The 14,392-nt window shown below is 48.7% G+C and overlaps 1 protein-coding gene across 16 annotated transcripts in view; it reads left to right on the plus strand.

Moving 5' to 3' along the window:
* Positions 1-14,392, plus strand: part of CEP128 (centrosomal protein 128) — a 261,366-nt gene that overhangs the window by 157,408 nt on the left and 89,566 nt on the right. For 15 of the 16 annotated variants that reach the window (XM_077267464.1, XM_077267459.1, XM_077267455.1 and 12 more), the window contains 5 exons: positions 1,231-1,664; positions 2,376-2,540; positions 3,589-3,744; positions 5,501-5,560; positions 8,216-8,408. In XM_077267464.1, coding sequence (XP_077123579.1) covers positions 1,231-1,664; positions 2,376-2,540; positions 3,589-3,744; positions 5,501-5,560; positions 8,216-8,408 — 1,008 coding nt within the window. The remainder of the gene's footprint in view (positions 1-1,230; positions 1,665-2,375; positions 2,541-3,588; positions 3,745-5,500; positions 5,561-8,215; positions 8,409-14,392) is intronic. The other variant, XR_013216499.1, reaches the window with a different exon arrangement.

The raw sequence follows: 14,392 nt of genomic DNA on the forward strand, positions 1-14,392 counted from the left end.
GTGTATATTATATGACACAGTCTGCAGTAAATGACGCTCTCTGTGTTGTGCTCTATTCCTGGCGGTCTCTGTCTCCTGTACAGTGTGTATTATATGACACAGTCTGCAGTAAATGACGCTCTCTGTGTTGTGCTCTATTCCTGGCGGTCTCTGTCTCCTGTACAGTGTGTATTATATGACACAGGCTGCAGTAGATGACGCTCTCTGTGTTGTGCTCTATTCCTGGCGGTCTCTGTCTCCTGTACAGTGTGTATTATATGACACAGGCTGCAGTAAATGACGCTCTCTGTGTTGTACTCTATTCCTGGCGGTCTCTGTCTCCTGTACAGTGTATATTATATGACACAGTCTGCAGTAAATGACGCTCTCTGTGTTGTGCTCTATTCCTGGCGGTCTCTGTCTCCTGTACAGTGTATATTATATGACACAGTCTGCAGTAAATGACGCTCTCTGTGTTGTGCTCTATTCCTGGCGGTCTCTGTCTCCTGTACAGTGTGTATTATATGACACAGGCTGCAGTAAATGACGCTCTCTGTGTTGTGCTCTATTCCTGGCGGTCTCTGTCTCCTGTACAGTGTATATTATATGACACAGTCTGCAGTAAATGACGCTCTCTGTGTTGTGCTCTATTCCTGGCGGTCTCTGTCTCCTGTACAGTGTATATTATATGACACAGTCTGCAGTAAATGACGCTCTCTGTGTTGTGCTCTATTCCTGGCGGTCTCTGTCTCCTGTACAGTGTATATTATATGACACAGTCTGCAGTAAATGACGCTCTCTGTGTTGTGCTCTATTCCTGGCGGTCTCTGTCTCCTGTACAGTGTGTATTATATGACACAGGCTGCAGTAAATGACGCTCTCTGTGTTGTGCTCTATTCCTGGCGGTCTCTGTCTCCTGTACAGTGTATATTATATGACACAGTCTGCAGTAAATGACGCTCTCTGTGTTGTGCTCTATTCCTGGCGGTCTCTGTCTCCTGTACAGTGTATATTATATGACACAGTCTGCAGTAAATGACGCTCTCTGTGTTGTGCTCTATTCCTGGCGGTCTCTGTCTCCTGTACAGTGTGTATTATATGACACAGTCTGCAGTAAATGACGCTCTCTGTGTTGTGCTTTATTCCTGGCGGTTTCTGTCTTTTGTACAGTGTGCATTATATGACACAGGCTGCAGTTGATGGTAGTTGTCTCATACTTTGTTCCTGATGGTCTTTCTTTCCGCCATGCAGGAGAGCTGCATCGGCAGGTTCAGCTTCAGCAGCAGGTGACTGAGGACCGGGAAAGGCTGCAGGACGAGGTTCTGTCTGTCGGTCGAGCTCATGAGAAAAGCAATGAGAAAGTCCTGGAGTTACAGGAGTCCGTGCGGGACCTAAGTGCCGAGAGGGCCGAGCTCAGCAGCCGCCTGGCCCAGGAAGAGAAGAGCAGCAGAGAGCTGAGGAGGAACCTGTGTGAGGCCCAGAAACAGGCAGAGTTTGCCAGAGAAGAGCTGAGCTCAGCAGGACGGCAGCTAAAGATGGAGAGGGACGTACACCAGCGGGAGCTGACCGACCTCCGCTCTGCTGCCCAGACCGCTAAAACCAAGCATGAGCGCAATGTCCAGGAGATGCTGGCACACTTCCGGCAGGAGCGAGAGGAGCTGGAATCTCATATCCGCACGCTGAAGGTTTGGGAATATTGGGGACCAACAATTTTTGGTATCTGTTGTGGTCTTCATTAAATGGGTTGGAAAGTAATCTCTAACAAAAAGCAAAAGCCTTAAAGGGATTTTTCCAAGAACAAAGTTTGTCTTAAAGTTGATTTTAATAAATAAATCTTGGAATAATAATAATTTCCACAATTAGATGAGATAAATATAATGTTCCTTTGCTGAGATAATCTTATAAATGTCCCCTGCTGTACTGTATAATGGTTGTATCTGACTATACAGGACCATGGTCTGATCATACCACAGCTCCTAGGCATGGGGGGAGAAAAAGAGGATACAGACATTACAGCCGGGATCACAGCTGATTCTTTATTTGAGGTTAAACATTGTTTAAAAACAGGCAGAGAAATGTTTTACCTCGACAAAAAAATCATCTGTGATCCCAGCTGTAATGTCTGTATAATCTTTTTCTCCTCCCCTCCCAGGAGCTGTGGTATGATCAGACATGTCCCTGTACTGTCAGACTCGACCATTACACAGTACACAGCCGGGGACATGTATAAGATTAGCTCAGCACAGGAACATTTTATTTATCATCCAATTGTGGAAATTATTATTCAAAGATCTAGTGATTATACTGGAGTTTGTTCTTGGTAAAGCCCTTTAAGTGAGCTCAGACTTCTCGCCCTTGTGGACTCGATTATTGGCTGACATTGTAAGTGATTTCAGGCAGAGCTGATTGACAGCAAATCTCTGGTGAAGTCAGAGCGGCAGCGGCTGGAGAAGATGAAGATAGAGTGTGATAAACTATCGGAGGAAATGCTTTGCGGCAAGGAGGAGAGCGCCGCACTGAGGTGCAAGAACCAGCTGGCAGCCCAGGATATGGAGGAGAAGGTGGGTATTGTGTGACAGGTCAGGGTAACATCAGTGCGATGTGTAGGTCCAGGTCCGTCCTGGAGAACCATTCTAGTATCAGTGCTGCGCACTGTTAGGGTCACGTCTGCAGGAGTTTTCATTGTGTCCTTTATTTTTTGGAGACATATGCTTGTGGCCTGATGGTGGTAGAGCGGACTGCAGCCCCCCAGACTGCGGATGGACGCTCCGCCTTGCATTTCACTTGTCAGACAGGGTGACATAGCAGCGTCCGCAGTCTGAGTAGTCTGTGCATGAGAGAATATATGCATAAATGCCCCTGTCCCCATAATAACTGTGCACTGCCACTACAATCGGTGCCGGCTTGTAGATGATCACTTTAGTGCTGCCATTGTGCAGATCTTACGCAAACCACTGGGTGGCGCTCCAGCATTATTAACGCCGTCTTTTGCCTCGAGATGGACGCGGGACATTGCAGAGGTGAATGCTAAGTGCCCCGTGTTCAGAGATCTCCAGGTATTGGTGACACCTTGGTGAACGTTGCGCTCTGTGTGCGCAGGACGGGCCGTGATAGCTGCTGAGTAATGAATGTGGGACATATGTGAATGGAGCTGAATTTTGCTTTGATCCCATGGATCACAGGATCTTTATCTGCCTTTTATGTGCTTGGGGATGCCTCAGCAGTAACGGCAGGAGCTCAGCAGGGGGCTGCCCAGCGGGGGTCCACTTTGCAGCCATTTCCCTTATGTGGCAGATGTAAAAACAGACCTGACATGTGCTGAAGAAGCTCTGTCCTGTCCTCCGTCTGTGATCCTGGCAGAGGGAGACCATTGGGTCTGATGACCCTTGTACACACGGGTTATGCTATCTGTTGATGACACAGGGAACCCCTGCTGCCATTGTGTGACCTGTGCAGCCATGACAGCTCATTTATCACCTGCAGCAGGGACGCTGCACAGCTGTGCTGTTCGGAGGATGCAGCTCTCCTCTGGTCCCAACTTGCAATGGTGCAAGACGCGGAGGAGCAGATGGTGATTGTCACTTCTAATGTCAAGTCTCTCTTTTACAGGATCAACAAGTGAAGAAACTGGAAGACGTCAGTCACACGCTGAGAGACAAGCTGAACGCGCTAGAGACCGAACAAGAGACCATATTAAGTGCCATCGAGACCGAGATCAACGCTGCCTGTCAGATCCTGGCCAGGAACTCCACCGACAAACTCCAAGTAAACCCTCGCTATTAACCCTTGTTCTGCCTCCCTGCAGATTGTTACCTCCTACTGTCTGTTGCATTGACGTGAACCCCATTCATATGACAGCAGTGCCGCCATTTCTTATGGGGAACAACTCCTTGCATCAAAAACAAAATAGCACCCAATCCCTTTAAAGGGATGATGTATAATGCTTCCTCACTGCACAGTAATGATGAGTTTGCGTGCTCTGATGAGGTGTTATATGGGCATGTTCGAGTGGTAATCGGGTGACTTCTGTGTGCTCGGATAATATGTCCTAGTCCTCGCGGCTGCATGTCTTGGTGCTGTTAGACAGCCACAACACGTGCAGTGATTGCTTAACAAATTGGCTGTCTAACAGCCATGAGACATGCAGCCATGGGGACTTGGACATATTATCCGAGCACGCAGAAGTCACCCGATTAGCACCCAAGCATGCTCATATAACACCTTATCAGAGCGCGCACGCTCATCACTGCTGCACAGTTTCCAGACCTCTGCTTACTGTCAGTGACAGGAATTTTTGTTCTTGTCCAAGCTCTCTGATGTTTGCCGCAGGCGCATGTTTCTTTATGGGACCTTTCTGGCTTTTATACAGGTTTTTTCATATTAGGTTACCGTAATTAAAACGTTAGTAAAGCAATAAATCCTATGGGCACACGGCTGTAATCCGCTGCTGGCAGCTGTACATGAAGACCCCAATCCTTCTAGCTAGTTTTTGCTGCTATTTTAGCCCTGAAGACAGCCCAGAGTGTGTCTCTTCTGCTTTTATATAAGAGTGTCATAGTGTCGTATAGAGAGAAGAAAAGTCGGAGCACCGACAACCTCCCGGCAGCAAAAACTGCACAGCTCAAGAGGGGTACGAGACTTTATATCTTCAGTGTTTAAGCTGCAGATAAAATTGAAAGTCTGCTTTAATGTTCTGTGGCCCCTGTCTGCCCCGAGCGGCCCCTGTCTGCCCCCAATGTGATGTGACTCTTCTCTTCCCGGGGAAATGAGGTATCTAGAATGTCCCATACACATTAGAGTAATGTCTGCTGACCCCACTGATAATAATGGGTCCGTCCAACAGTCGAATGTGTATAGGAGCCTTAACAATTGTTGGGGGAGCCAAGGGTCCGATATGTCCAATTTTCAAAATGCTGATCCTTTTGTTCTCTTCCCTAAAACTTTGGGTGCATTGATGTCTGGCAACGGCTCTCTCATAGGGTACACAGGAGATCAGCCAAATGAGCGTTTCTGTGCATGCCGTTATTCATCTGACAGCCATATAATGTGTATGGGGTGCTTTATAGCCACCTCTGTGGGGGCTGCAGGCAGTGATTGTGCCTTAGGACCAGAGTTTAGTAGTCTGTGATCCCAGCATATTGCGACCATGTCACCATCACGAATTGATCCTGTGATGGTGGCTGCTTCTGGTGCTTGATGTGTTTGGCTGCATTCACACCTGTGGGATCTGAACGTCAGACAGACGGTTCTCACCACTGCTTAGACCCTTATTTGAGCTCCTACCACTTCTCCACACCATGACCGTAGCCTGAAGTGTTCAGAAAAGCATCATGTTCCCTTCATGGAGGTGTCCCTTCTGTACCGGAGGTCTCGGCTGCACCTCCACATCTCACTAACAGTAATAATACTGTTATTTCTATAGCTCTGACGTATTCCGCAGCGCTATACAATAAGCGGGGACATGTACAGATAATAAAAAGACAGAGGCCATTGAGTGCTTACACTGTGCCCTCTCTTCCAGCCGGTGTCCAGCGCTGCCCACCTGAGGGATGACCCACACTACTGGCTAGCAGAGACTAAGGTAAGTATGTGCGATACCTGGCTGCGAGCGCCGTGGAGCTGTAAAGTCTCCCTGGGCCTAGAGAAATGTCCCGGCTCTGAGTCCCCTCTGCCTGGAGCGAGCAGCTGTGCGCAGGGTGGGCCACACAGACTGCAGCAGCTGGATAGGATTCCCCATCTGCGCTCCCCTCCTCCATCCCGGCCCGAGCCCAGATTCATCTATTCCTATGATTTATTGCAGTGTACAAGCCGTAATTGTTCTGTACCCAGGACATACTGTACACACATCACACTGTGCAACTAATCTGAGGACTGCAGCCCACTCTAATACACAGACACCCCCTTCGCCTAAGATACAGACAATCGGGTACACACATATAAGCCCCCCGACCTCTCCTTCTGGTCTGCACATATAAGCCGCCCGACTTCTCCTGGCACACACATATAAGCTCCCCCCACCTCTCCAACTGGACACACATATAACCCCTCCGACCTCTCCTTTTGGTCCGCACATGTAAGCTCCCCTGACCTCCCCTTGTGGTACACACATATAAGCCACCTGTTCTCTCCTTCTTGTACACACATATAAGCCCCCCCCCCCCCCCGACCTCTCCTCCTATTACCCACATATAAGCCCCGACCTCTCCTTCTTGTACGCACATATAAGCCCCCGACCTCTCCTTCTTGTACACACATATAAGCCCCCAACCTCTCCTCCTGGTACACAAACATAACCCCCTCGACCTCTCCTTCTTGCACACACATATAAGCCACCCAATCTCTCCTCCTTATACATACATATAAGCCCCCAACCTCTCCTCCTGGTACACACATATAAGCCCCCAATCCCTCCTCCTGGTACACACATATAAGCCCCCCGACCTCTCCTTCTTGTACACACATATAAGCCCCCCGACCAGTCCTTCTGGTAAACATAAATAAGCCCCCGACCTCCCCTCCTGGTACACACATATAAGCCCTCCAACCTCTCCTCCTGGTACACATATATAGGCCCCCGACCTCCCCTCCTGGTACACACATATAAGCCCTCCAACCTCTCCTGGTACACACATATAAGCCCTCCAACCTCTCCTCCTGGTACACACATATAAGCCCCCCGACCTCTCTTCCTAGTACACACCTATAAGCCCCACAACCTCCCCTCCTGGTACACACATATAAGCACAACAACCTCCCTCTTGGTACGCACATATAAGCCCCTCCAACCTCTCCTCCTGGTACACACATATAAGCCCCGACCTCTCCTTCTTGTACGCACATATAAGCCCCCGACCTCTCCTTCTTGTACACACATATAAGCCCCCAACCTCTCCTCCTGGTACACAAACAACCCCCTCGACCTCTCCTTCTTGCACACACATATAAGCCACCCAATCTCTCCTCCTTATACATACATATAAGCCCCCAACCTCTCCTGGTACACACATATAAGCCCTCCAACCTCTCCTCCTGGTACACACATATAAGCCCCCCGACCTCTCTTCCTAGTACACACCTATAAGCCCCACAACCTCCCCTCCTGGTACACACATATAAGCACAACAACCTCCCTCTTGGTACGCACATATAAGCCCCTCCAACCTCTCCTCCTGGTACACACATATAAGCCCCCACCCCCCGACCTCTCCTCCTAGTACTCACATATAAGCCACACAACCTCTCATCCTGCTACACACCTATAAGCCCCCCCGACTTCTCCTCCTGCTACACACGCCCCCCCCCCCCCCGATCTCCCCTACTGGTATACACGTATAAGCCCAACAACCTCTCCTCCTGCTACACACATGTAAGCCCCCCGACCTCTCCTCCTGCTACACACATATAAGCCCCCACCCCCCGACCTCTCCTCCTGCTACACACATATAAGCCCCCAACCTCTCCTCCTGCTACACACACATAAGCCTCCCCGACCTCCCCTACTGGTACACACGTATAAGCCCAACAACCTCTCCTCCTGCTACACACATGTAAGCCCCCCGACCTCTCCTCCTGCTACACACATATAAGCCTCCCCGACCTCCCCTACTGGTACAAACATATAAGGCCCCCGATTTCTCCTCTTGGTATAATACAGGATGTAACTCCGGATCAGTACAGGATAAGTAATGTAATGTATGTACACAGTGAGTGCACCAGCAGAATAGTGAGTGCAGCTCTGAAGTATAATACAGGGTGTAACTCTGGATCAGTAATGTAATGTATGTACACAGTGACTGCACCAGCAGAATAGAGAGTGCAGCTCTGGAGGATAATACAGGATCTAACTCTGGATGAGTAATGTAATATATGTACATGGTGACTCCACCAGCAGAATAGTGAGTGCAGCTCTGGAGTATAATGCAGGATGTAGCTCAGGATCAGTAATGTAATGTATGAACACAGTGACTACACCAGCAGAATAGTGAGTGCAGCTCTGGAGTATAATACAGGATGTAACTCCGGATCAGTAATGTGATGTATGTACACAGTGACTGCACCAGCAGAATAGTGAGTGCAGCTCTGGAGTATAATGCAGGATGTAACTCCGGATCAGTAATGTATGTACAAAGTGACTGCACCAGCAGAATAGTGAGTGCAGCTCTGGAGTATAACACTGTGATTGTCATGTGTAGTAAAGACATCTAGGGATTCATCTTATGCATGACTTTTCCATTAGACAAAACTTCATTGGCTTTGTGAAGAGATGAAGGAGCGAGAAGGGAGAGAGCGGAAGCTCCGCAGTCAGCATCAGCAGTGTCGGGAGCAGCTGAAGGAACACAAAGTGAGGAAAGAATCCGAGAAAGAGGAGCGACGTCACCAGATCAGCAAGATGGAGCAGCAGCTGGATGAGGCTCACAGGGACAAAAAAGGTAAAGTGGGGTCTTCAGGCCGCTGGTGGTACTTTATACAATGTACATAAAGAATCAATGCGCTTCGCCCCTGTCACATTGCTTGGGGTCATGTGAGGTGCTTGGCCTGGAATCTTTTGTATCACTTCATGCTGTGAGCGCTGGAGAAAAGATGTTCTGCATCAGCAGATTTTTGGGTGTGTGATGTATGTGAAAATGTGGCTGCTGATAAACTCCAACCTCCAAACATTGCTCAGCGAGAGCAAATATTACGTTGATTTGCTAATTTCTTCTCTTTGTCGGGTATTTAATGTGCTAGTTTTGAGAAAATTGTAAATATTTAAAAAAACAAAAACTTACTGCCAAAAGAATTGAAGAACGGCCGATTGAACATACAGAGACATAGGATCCTAGAATGTTTGATTGGAAGGGACCTCCAGGGTCATCGTGTCCAACCCACTGTTCAATGCAGGATTCACTAAACCATCTCAGACAGATATCTGTCCTGCCTCTGTTTGAAGACTTCCATTGAAGGAGAACTCACCACCTCTTGTGGATGCCTGTTCCACTCATTGATCACCCTTACTGTCAAAAAGTTTTTACTAATATCTAATCTGTATCTTCTCCCTTTCAGTTTCATCCCATTGCTTCTTGTGTTTTCATGGGCAAATGAGAATGATGATCCCTCTACACTGTGACAGCCCTTCAGATATTGTAGACAGCTATTAAGTCTCTTCTTAGCCTGCTTTTTTGCAAGCTAAATATTCCCAGATCCTTTCACCATTCCTCATAGGACATACTTTGCAGTCCGCTCACCATCCTCGTAGCTCTTTTCTGAACTTTCTCCAGTTTTTCAATGTATTTTTTTAAAATGTGGTACTCAGAACTGGACACAGTATTCCAGATGATGCCTGACCAAGGAGGAGTAGAGGAAGATAATGACTTCATGTGATCTAGACTCTATGCTTCTCTTAATACATCGTAGAACTGTGTTTGCCTTTTTTGCTGCTGCATCACACTGTTAACTCATGTGCAGCCTGTGATCTATTAGTATACCCAAGTCTTTTTCACATGTGCTGTTGCTTAGTTCTCTTCCTCCCATTCTATAGATGTAATTTTCATTTTTCTTGCCTAGAAGTAGAATATTGCATTTCTCCCTGCTAAATACCATTCTTTTAGTCGCTGCCCATTGTTCAAGCTTATCTAGATCCTTCTGAATCCTTTCTCTGTTTTCTCTAGTGTTAGCTATCCCTCCTAGCTTTGCATCGTCTGCAAATTTGATCAGTTTACTTTCAGTTCCCTTATCTAGATCATTTATAAAAATGTTGAACCAGAACAGAGTCTGGTGGTACTGCAGCTGAAACACTCTTCCAATTGGATGTGCAACCATTTATTATCACTTTGGGTTGGATCACTGAGCCAGTTATGAATCCACCTAACCGTAGCCTTGTCAATCCCATACTTGGTTGTTTTTTCAATAAGGATAGTATGAGATACTCTTTCAAACGCTTTGATGGACAGGCGGCATTCTCAGTGATGTCACCACTGATCTCTAATGATGGATACGCAGCATTCTCCGTATGTCTTCTTCACGGCTCATGTAGACATCTGCAGATCTCGGTCAGGGCACTTTCTGTCCATGGGTCTCATAATCTGCATCTTTAATGCCTATGAGGATGTGGAGTTCAGGTCAGGAGACCAGCGGATGGTCTGTGTTGTGCTCTGTCCATTGTGTTCTGCGCATTGGGCTCTGCCTATAGTGCTCTCCCCTTTGTGCTCTGTGCATTGTACTCATTGTGCTCTGTATGTTGTGTTCTGCGCATTGTACTCGTTGTGGACTTCCGTTGTGCTTTGCCCATTGTACTCATTGTGCTCTGCCTGTTGTGCTCTGCGCATTGTGCTCTGTCTGTGGTGCTCTGCGCATTGTACACATTGTGCTCTGTCTGTTGTGCTCTGCCTGTTGTGCTCTGCGCATTGTACGCGTTGTGCTCTGCCTGTTGTGCTCTGCTCATTGTACACATTGTGCTCTGTCCGTTGTGCGCTGCCTGTTGTACTCTGCGCATTGTACGCGTTGTGCTCTGCCTGTTGTGCTCTGCCTGTTGTGCTCTGCGCATTATACACATTGTGCTCTGTCCGTTGTGCGCTGCCTGTTGTACTCTGCGCATTGTACGCGTTGTGCTCTGCCTGTTGTGCTCTGCGCATTGTACACATTGTGCTCTGCCTGTTGTGCTCTGCGCATTGTACACATTGTGCTCTGCTTGTTGTGCTCTGCGCATTGTACGCGTTGTGCTCTGCCTGTTGTGCTCTGCTCATTGTGCACATTGTGCTCTGTCCGTTGTGCGCTGCCTGTTGTGCTCTGCGCATTGTATGTGTTGTGCTCTGCTCGTTGTGCTCTTCCTGTTGTGCTCTGCGCATTGTACACATTGTGCTCTGTCCGTTGTGCGCTGCCTGTTGTGCTCTGCGCATTGTACGCGTTGTGCTCTGCCCGTTGTGCTCTTCCTGTTGTGCTCGGCGCATTGTACACATTGTGCTCTGTCCGTTGTGCGCTGCCTGTTGTGCTCTGCCTGTTGTGCTCTGCGCATTGTACGCGTTGTGCTCTGCCCATTGCGCTCTTCTTGTTATGCTCTGCGCATTGTACACATTGTGCTCTGTCCGTTGTGCGCTGCCTGTTGTACTCTGCGCATTGTACGCGTTGTGCTCTGCCTGTTGTGCTCTGCCTGTTGTGCTCTGCGCATTGTACACATTGTGCTCTGCCTGTTGTGCTCTGCGCATTGTACACATTGTGCTCTGCTTGTTGTGCTCTGCGCATTGTACGCGTTGTGCTCTGCCTGTTGTGCTCTGCTCATTGTGCACATTGTGCTCTGTCCGTTGTGCGCTGCCTGTTGTGCTCTGCGCATTGTATGCGTTGTGCTCTGCTCGTTGTGCTCTTCCTGTTGTGCTCTGCGCATTGTACACATTGTGCTCTGTCCGTTGTGCGCTGCCTGTTGTGCTCTGCGCATTGTACGCGTTGTGCTCTGCCCGTTGTGCTCTTCCTGTTGTGCTCGGCGCATTGTACACATTGTGCTCTGTCCGTTGTGCGCTGCCTGTTGTGCTCTGCGCATTGTACGCGTTGTGCTCTGCCCATTGCGCTCTTCTTGTTATGCTCTGCGCATTGTACACATTGTGCTCTGTCCGTTGTGCGCTGCCTGTTGTGGTCTGCACATTGTACGCGTTGTGCTCTGCCCGTTGTGCTCTGCGCATTGTACACATTGTGCTCTGTCCGTTGTGCTCTGCACATTGTACACATTGTGCTCTGTCCATTGTGTTCTGCCTGTTGTGCTCTGAGCATTGCACACGTTGTGCTCTGCCCGTTGTGCTCTGCCCATTGTACACATTGTACTTTGTTCGTTGTGCTCTGCGCATTGTACACATTGTGCTCTGCCTATTGTGCTCTGCGCATTGTACACATTGTGCTCTGCGCTTTGTACACGTTGTGCTCTGCCCGTTGTGCTCTGCCCATTGTACACATTGTACTCTGTTCGTTGTGCTCTGCGCATTGTACACATTGTGCTCTGCCTATTGTGCTCTGCGCATTGTACACATTGTGCTCTGCGCTTTGAACACGTTGTGCTCTGCCCGTTGTGCTCTGTCTGTTGTGCTCTGTGCTCGGACTTGGATCCGCGGACGTCTGCCCCATCTGGACATGAGGCTGCACGCGCTGAGGGTAGGTGGATTATATGGAGTATTTTTCAGGACTGTTTTTAGATGCAGCCCCTCGTACATTATAATGTTCCGTTATCGCCTCTGTGAGACCCGGTGTCTGCGCTAACGAGGCACGAGCTGTGAGACTTGTCAGACATGCAGCCATTGTGGCCTCATCCCTCTGATTATCCCTGGGGAAGCTAAGTAATAAAAGTGTTAGCCTAATAAAGGAAACATGAAAGATAACGGAGGTAATGAGGAGCGCCGGCCCGTCCTGGTGGGGAGCGAAAGATTTGGAGTGCGAGGTGTGAGTATTTGGGGGTACGAGGAGCGAGAAATGTGGGGTGCAAGGAGCGAGACCACCGGTACTAGGCACTTGGTTTATCTCTCGACTCATTCAACTTCTGGTACTTTTATTAATCCCCGTCGGGGCCTTGTTAATGATGAACCATTGACTGAAGACTGGCAGTGATTACCTTCTCCATGTCCCAATGCTCATCCTGAGCCATCTGCTTCATGGACAGAATTCACAGCAGTATTATGTATATGTAAGTCCGGGGCTCTGGAGATGGTTGGCAACAACCTGCAGCTCTTAGGGGGAGTACGGGCCCCTCTGGTGGAGAGTATGGGTCCCTCAGAGGGAGCATTTGGTCTCTTCCCCTTGGGGAGTGTCTGTCCTCTCTGCTGCTGGTGCTTGCTTTGATGGTCTTGGACACGTTGCCACCTCTCGGTGGGGTGCGCTCAGACTCAGTGCCGTTCTCTGAGCTTGAGGTCAGCAGTGATGGAGGACAAAGACCTCAGTGACGGCCTTCCTGGATAGCATGTGGCTGCCGTGTGTCGCTGATGAATTCAAGGCCCCCTCTTATGTCAGAAGTGGTGGGAGGCCGGAGCGTTAATGTCCCAATGTCCTACTTCTATTGTGAAGCCCCTTCATTGTCTCGGTGTGGGAAAGTTCCTGACACTTTCTGATGAGTGAATGAATATGGATGATCCCGGACGAAGCCGTCCTCAGGCCTATGGCATCCCGGCACATACACATTCCAGCAGCAGGATCCCATTAGGCGATCAGCCAGGACGAGATAACGTGACCACGTAAATGTGAAGACTGCAGAAATGTGGGGATAGCTGTGGAAATACGGGGGGTCTGCGGGTGGTATAGTGTGCTAGCCTGAAACCGAATGGACCAGGGCTCATACCACTGAATGCCCACTCTTCTTTTCCCTTGGGCAGAATACTACTCAGACCACACAGGGTGAGGGTAAAACAGTGTGGCAATGCTTTATTGATCACAATGCTCAAGATGGTGCAAAATTACAGACTCTCACCCTCCCGCTGACTCATCCGGATAAGAGCATCTATGATTTCAGAGCTTCTAGGGCCGACTACCCCCACCTGTGGAGGTAACAAGAAGCTTAGAAAAATGACAGTCCATTGAGGTACAAGGCCAGTTGACTGAAGAGTCACAACCTGGCTTCTTAGAACATCTCCATGGAGCCAGGTGACCGGGGGGGTCCAAATCCTGACTACCCCAAACGTATCCATGGGTTCAGTGATGGTCATTGGAGCAGATCTGTATTCTTTCAGCCGGGGCTATAGTCCCTTAAGCTGGCGTCCAGTAGAATGTCAACTGTGTGTCCCTCGTGATGTAGCCAAGATGTTGTGACAGCTATCCTGTAGAGTGCTCCTGGCTGTGGTTTTGTAAAGAGTCTCTGGTTCTTTCGATTTCTGGATCTCTTGGATAACCTATTACAGAGGCATATCCCCTTTTTATAGTTCACAACTGTTGTCCTTCAAGCCATCATCCACAGGTCAAGAGGAAGGTGTAATGAGATTAACTCGTATTTTTAGACAATTTTACAGTAACTATTTGCTTAGTTGTTACAAGCATCATTGTTCAGTGACCCTGCATCACTGTCTTGCAAAGATAGCAGACAATAAGCTGTAGAAGTTGATATAAGAGGTAAACAGCAGCCATTCATCAATTTACAAATATCAATTCAACCTACAAGAAAAGTCAACATAAAGATAAGTCTGTTCCTCCTGGCCTACTGAAAGTAGACATCTGGATAATTAAGCTTAAATGCTGTGTCGTCACAACGGCTTAAATGTGAGGATGGCAGCCAGGAGAACATCTACACATTGTAAATGCTGAGCGGGCAAGGTCGGTGCAGCGTGATGTGGCCTCCAGGTGTCTGTCTAGGAGTGTCCGGTCACTGTCATACACCCAGTCATGGTGACCACTGTCCACGGCAGAATATATGCTGATCATCCTGGGTGTTCAGTACGAGTCCTGGCATCAGTCACATGTACTGCTCTCCACAAAG

Source organism: Ranitomeya variabilis, chromosome 1 (genome assembly GCF_051348905.1).
Source record: "Ranitomeya variabilis isolate aRanVar5 chromosome 1, aRanVar5.hap1, whole genome shotgun sequence".
Taxonomy (NCBI): Eukaryota; Metazoa; Chordata; class Amphibia; order Anura; family Dendrobatidae; genus Ranitomeya; species Ranitomeya variabilis.